Here is a 6,450-nt window from a genome sequence, read left to right as displayed (position 1 = left end):
TCAAATGAGGGTGGTTACGGGATGAATGATGGTCAAATGAAGAAGAATCGAGGAGATGACGGGGAGCAACTAGGGATTTCGAGTTTGAGAATTGGGGATTTCTAGGGGTTAAGCCCGACCTTTAAAACGTTAAAAGGAATTTTAAATGGTTAGGGCATGGGTGACCATACCCGGCGGACACGGGTTCGATACGCCACAGCACCAACTCCATTTTTTTCCACTGACTAAAAAAAAGGGAAATTTAGGGTTAAGTCTCTAAATTTTCTGTAGATGCTAAAATGGGCTACAAGTTCTAAAATCTTGTAATTTGGTCCCTAATTTACTTAGATTAATTTATAATTTAATTTATTTTATTATTTATATATATATTTTTTATCTTAAATTAGGGTTGTGACAAAATCTGTATGAACTAACTCTAAAAGTTTAGTTTGTCTAGAAGTAACAGATTTAAAGGGAGGTCTAGCACGCTTTGCTTCAACACAAATTTCACATTTATTAAAGTTGATTTCATCTAGATTCATTTGTTTTAACCTTTTCAAAGATTGAAGGTTCATATGACCTAATCTAGCATGCCACATATCATAAGTTTCAACAGTATAAGCAGAACTAGATGTCTTATTCGTAAGATTAGTCATAGTTTCAATAAAAAAACATCCCCCACATAAATACCATTTCCTCACATAATCACCATTACGAGATAATATAAGCTTATCATATTCAAATACTAACTTAATTTTTGCCTTATTCAAGAGTCCACCACTAATAAGATTTCTATGTAGTGCTGGAATATACAAAACATTATGCAAAGTTAGAGTTTTTCCAGAAGTAAGTTTAAGTAAGATCTTTTCTTTACCGAGTACTTCAAAACTGTTGGAATTTCCCATGTAGACTTGTTCACCTTTATCTACATCTTCAAACTCGGTGAACATCTCTATTTGCACATAAGTGTTTGGAAGCGTCAGTGTCCACTACCCACTCAGCGTGATTCTCCACCAAATTGACCTCAGAGACCATAGCAAAAATCACCTCATTTGGATTCTCGATCAAGTTTGTGAAAGCCATGCTTTGCAGTAAGTATAAACTACTTGGTCATGTGTTAGGTGATTCGTGGAGTCACTGGTGAGTCGAGCATGCCGTATGAGTCCGTCGTCGAGAGAGGGAAGTCCCTAAATGCTTACTAGATGCATTAGCATAGATGTTTTGTCACAACATAGGATTGGAACGATTTTGGTAACTGAATTCTAGCTTACTTTCATCATACTTTGTTTTCTTAGCTCATTTGATTGTTGCTTGTGTTTAATTCTCATGATTTCCACACTTTATTAATGTTGGTGCAATAACATTGCTAGCATAATACTAACCGAGTCTTTTTGAGATCGGTACTCGACACACAAAAGTATGTCCACTTTGTTATTTGAAGCTATAGTGTATGCTTGATCTTATCGATAAAATTTCACACGCATCAGCTTAACAAGAGATATTAGATTATACAAATTCAATTCACTCGATCATTTGAGTTCAAAATCGACTTAACAATCCTTAAGGAAAAAAATCAAAGTCACGGAACTTACCACATCCAGAAACAAAAAATGAGCAAGGATGTTGTATGAGCATATTATTGATAATGTTGCTACGAAGTATCTTCACAATATAATTTTTTTAATTAATAATACATTAGTATTGCTAGGGGTATAAATGAGACGAGCCAGATCGCGAGCTATTAGAGATTAAATCGATTAAAGCTCGATAAATACTCGGCTCAAATGGACTCGACTTGAGTTTTTAACGAGCCGAAACGAGTTACTTCATACTCGACTCTAAAAGCTAGCGAGCTACTCTAAAAAATAATATATTAAAATCTATTTTTAAAAAATTAAATTATTAATAATACTAACATTTATGTGTTTATTTAAAAAAACAGTATAAATGTATTTAAGATTCAGGTTTAAGTTTGAGCTTGAGCTTTAACGGGTTAAATTTGAGATATTTTTTTATTTCAAGCTTCAATACATGGTTTTGAGTTCGAGTTGTACTTGAAAATTTTAGGCTCGTAAGTTTTCAAGGCGAGTCGAACTCCATTTTAAAGTTTTCAAGTCGAGCTCAGCAATACTCGAGCTCGATTTGCCTCGTTTACAGCCCAAACTATTGTATGGAAATTCTTCAAAAGTTTTGAGATCAGTTTATTTGGCATAATCTCTCTTTTCTAAAAATATTTCTAAAAGATCTATAGAAACATGAAATTAGAATGGTAATGATATGATTTGAAGAACACAATCAAATGACAAAAAATATAACAAGACTATATGTATCACAAACTAGATTAAGTAATTCTTCCTCTATGGTTTTCATTCTCTATAAAATGTAACATTAAATTAGACTTCAAATGAATCAACCATTGCTCTTAAAGTTTTCTGGGATGTAGACCATTGTTTATCGCTAGCACTGGCCACGAACAATACAACGGTGCTTCCTTTTGCAGTTGCTTTTGCCAGATTGTGGGCACCCGTTAGAGCAAATGGAGTCTCAAGAACGTATTTGTAGTACTGCCAAAACCAAACTTAAAATCAGTAAAATAAAACAATAATTACAATTACACAAATATTGAGTTACACCCACGATATAAATTTAGGGGAAAGTACACAAATAGTTCCTCGACTATAGGATGTTGCTTTGTTGAGTCTCCTAATTATTAAAATAAAATGGTCTCGTAACTATAGGATATTGCTTTGTTGAATACTCCAACTATAAAAAATTACAAAATGGTCACCTGACTATTCATATGTTACAAACTCGTCCTTATGTTAAAAAATTAATGATCATTTGAGTTAGACGTTACCCTACTGATTGGGATATGATAAACTTATATTTTAATGATGTTAGCTGGCAATGTAGTTATATTGAAGCACAACTCAATGACATAATGTTTCAAGCACTAGCTCGACGAAATAATGTAAATGGAGACTTGATCCTCAAAATACAAATCAAATGATTTTGGGGTTAGATTTTATCATATCTAAGTTAACAAGTTAAAGTCCAGCTCAAAAGACTATCAATTTTTAATGAAAAGGACGAGTTTGGAAACTATGAATAGTTGGGTGATCATTTTATAACTTTTAATAGTCAATGGACTCAACAAAACAACACCTATAGTCGGGAGATTATTTATGTACTTTTCCCTAAATTTATACACTTATATACTCTTATTACAATTGATAATATAATTGAGAATAAATGTAAGGTTGATTTTGCTGAAATTATATTAAAAAATAATAATAGATTTAAGTTAATAAAAGACAATTGAAAACTTTTTTAATGAAAGCGTTTAATTTTTTAATACTTTATAAATATTTTTAAATTTATTTTTTAATAATTTATAATTTATCATTTTATACCTTCAAATATTTTTAATTTATATTTTCACTTAATTTTTTTAATATCATTTTAATTTTTAATATTTTAATAATTTTAATGATATCTTAATTTTTCTAAAATATTAAATAAACTCTCAAACTTCTTATAAGATTCAATTATGCCTTTAAGCTTAGTCAAAAAAATCAAAATTTTCAATCACATCATCATTCATACATTGACCATAGTGAACTGACACGTCATCATAATTAATTACCATGTTAGTACGGCAATGATCAACGGTAATTTTTATCGATCAAAGGATAATATTGATATAATTTGAAAAGTTTAATTACTACATTGATAAATTATGAATTTAGAACTGCGTAGACGAAATTATCCTATAGATTGTTTCAATTAATTAGATAAGAATTAAAGAACAAAATTCCTCTGTCGTGTACCACTTCTCTGTCTCACCGATGAATATTTGCATATTTAATTTAAACAAAAAAAGCCCTTTTTACCCTTCAATTCTTTATTGTCGCCTACTAAAAGTTTAAAATTATCATATATTTTAGAACTATTTAACATGTTTTCTATTAAAAATATGTTTTCATCCCATGAAAATTTTTAAGTTTGTCCCATCTAAAAATTTTAAAAGTTGATCATCTTAACATAAAATTATAGATCTGTCCCTGCTTAGAAACCCTTCTAACTCGTATTAAAACAATGGAGATGCACTTGAGACTCTTATTCTGTAGCTTTGAAATTTAAATTTTTTATATAGTTTAGATATTTTTTATTGAAAATCTATTTTTATCTCTCTAAATTGTATAAATATGTTCCCCTTACACTTTTATAAATTCGACTCTTAACATAAAATCATAATTACGTCCGATTGGGTTCATAGTTTTGTTTTACGTCTAATTCATAAAATGTCCCTCCGAATTTAGTTGCTGATGCTTTTTTTCCCATTCATTACTCACCCTAATTTATATATAAAAATTTAAAAGTAAAATTGATTCATATACTATTAAATTTTGTTTGTTAACTAGTTTAAACCATTTAACTTTCAATTTTGTCAATTATAATATTGAAATTTAGTTTTACATTCAACTATGTCACTCCGCCTTTAAGTCATTAACGGGACGATGACATTGCTAATGGTTCCTGAATGGCATGTCACACCAAAACGACGTCACTTTGGTGTAACTATTCTGATGCCTAAAACAACATTGTTTTAGACACTAAACTTTAGCAGGATTTTGATTTTGTCACTGCATTTTTAAAAAGTGTTTTTTAGCACTGCATTTTATGGTTACCGTTGGTAGCCAAGTACCTCTCGTCGTCGATCATATTTCTTGGGAAGATCGATACGAAAATGTATATACTTCACCCATATTTCTTCTCATAGGATTTGTTTTCCACGAAACCCACTCAAAATCAAGATAAACCCATTTAAAAGTTCGATGTATTAGTACTTCGATCTCTTTCAATGATCGTCCAATGAGACCGATTTTAAGTATGTTGTTCGTCTTTTCAAAATAATACTTTTCATAGTACAAAATTTTTAACAAACACCCAAAATCCATTAAATCTAAGAAAGTCTTCAAACATTTAAAAATATGGTAGAGTTTTTGTTTAATTTTGTCGATTTTGAGCGAGTTTCGTGAAAAACTAATGAAATGAGAAGAATGCAGAGTGAAATGCGAATATTTTGGTACCAATTTTGCTACGAAAGATGATCGATAACACAGTGATTGGTTGTTAGTGGCGGTCAAAAACTGCTATGCAAAAAAAGCAAGTTGCTGAAAGGTTTAGTGGTAAAATCGATATACCCCTAAAGTTCAGTGTCTAAAATGACGTCATTTTAAGCATCAAAACAATGTCATTTTGGCGTGGCATGTCACGCCAGTAATTGCTAGCCATGCCATCGTCTCATTAATAACTTAATGACATAATTGAATGTAAAACAAAAATTCAATACTATAATTAGTAAAACTGAAAAATTAGTTATATAAACGAATCAATAGAAAAAATTCGGTGGTATCTGAGGCAGTTTTCTCACATTTTAATTATGGGTGTTTTACTTTCTACTCAACCAAAAACAATATTGCATAATATCTAAAATGAGATAAAATAATGGAATGTGTAGAAGATGAAGTAGTGCGTACCTTCTGTTGTCCACGTTTTTCAACCGATGTTTCGCGGAGTTCATCGGGATCATAAGAATTCCCGGTGACGAAAGGACCAAGTGAGGCAATCACTTTCTCAGGGTCACCGATCTCCTCGATCGATGCATTAGGCTTGTTCGTTAGACGTATCAGTGGAGATGCCACCACTTGTACTTTGCCTTGCTTTTCATCTTCAAACTTCACTTCCACCCATGGTTCCGCACACTTGGGCTGGCAATAATTCCCCGACAAGATGTTCGCCACTCGAGTTTGCTTCCATGTCGGCGGGATGAGAAACTGGTACGGCTGCACATTTCCTGCAACAAAACTAGATCTAAAATTTCAAGCATTATGATTCATCTTCAATGATTGTTGGACAAGCGGACTGCACTGGCCACTGGATACCTGCGCGTAGAGCTGGGGTGTCTTTCGGGGAGGCCTTGAAGACGACGAAAGAAGGGTCGGCGGCGGATGGAGAAAAATATGACCCCACCTCCACTTCTCTTGCTTCTGCTATAGGTGCTCCGCCGAATACGGCGACCGGCAACATTGCCAGTCCTTTGATGAAAATTTCTCTCCTGTGGACTACTCTTTTACTATTGACGTTGATGAGGCTAAGGATTTCTTGTATTGGTGGTGCTTGATTTGCATTAGAGATTCTTCTGAGTTTTAATGGAGATTTCGAAGAAATTGAGAATTGTGGTGATAGGAGTGTTAGTGAAGCAGAGGCCATTGGTGATGGTGTTTTCGATTCCAGGCAGGAAACTAGAGGGCTCTTATCTGCTTCGGTGCATCAATGGCCACCTATTTATTTATCTCTTGCTTAAACTACTCCCAAGGTTACTAAACTATTAACTCGATTCTACTTTGATCACTAAACTAACAATTGTGTTAATTAGGCCACCTTACTTTCAATTTGGTTTCAATC

At 32.6% G+C, this 6,450-nt stretch overlaps 1 protein-coding gene across 1 annotated transcript; it reads right to left on the bottom strand.

The window, feature by feature from the left end:
- Positions 1–2,336: 2,336 nt before the first annotated feature.
- LOC120116911 (psbP domain-containing protein 6, chloroplastic-like) lies at positions 2,337–6,302 on the bottom strand. Its single transcript, XM_039137292.1, has 3 exons — positions 5,928–6,302; positions 5,523–5,839; positions 2,337–2,543 (listed from the first exon to the last, which is right to left on the bottom strand). The coding sequence occupies exons 1-3, from the start codon at positions 6,253–6,255 to the stop codon at positions 2,373–2,375; spliced, it is 816 nt and encodes a 271-aa protein (XP_038993223.1). The 5' UTR covers positions 6,256–6,302; the 3' UTR covers positions 2,337–2,372.
- Positions 6,303–6,450: the final 148 nt, after the last annotated feature.

Source organism: Hibiscus syriacus, unplaced genomic scaffold, assembly GCF_006381635.1.
Source record: "Hibiscus syriacus cultivar Baekdansim isolate YM2019G1 unplaced genomic scaffold, ASM638163v2 tig00110307_pilon, whole genome shotgun sequence".
NCBI classification, from domain to species: Eukaryota; Viridiplantae; Streptophyta; class Magnoliopsida; order Malvales; family Malvaceae; genus Hibiscus; species Hibiscus syriacus.
This window is presented reverse-complemented; position numbering and strand designations above follow the sequence as displayed.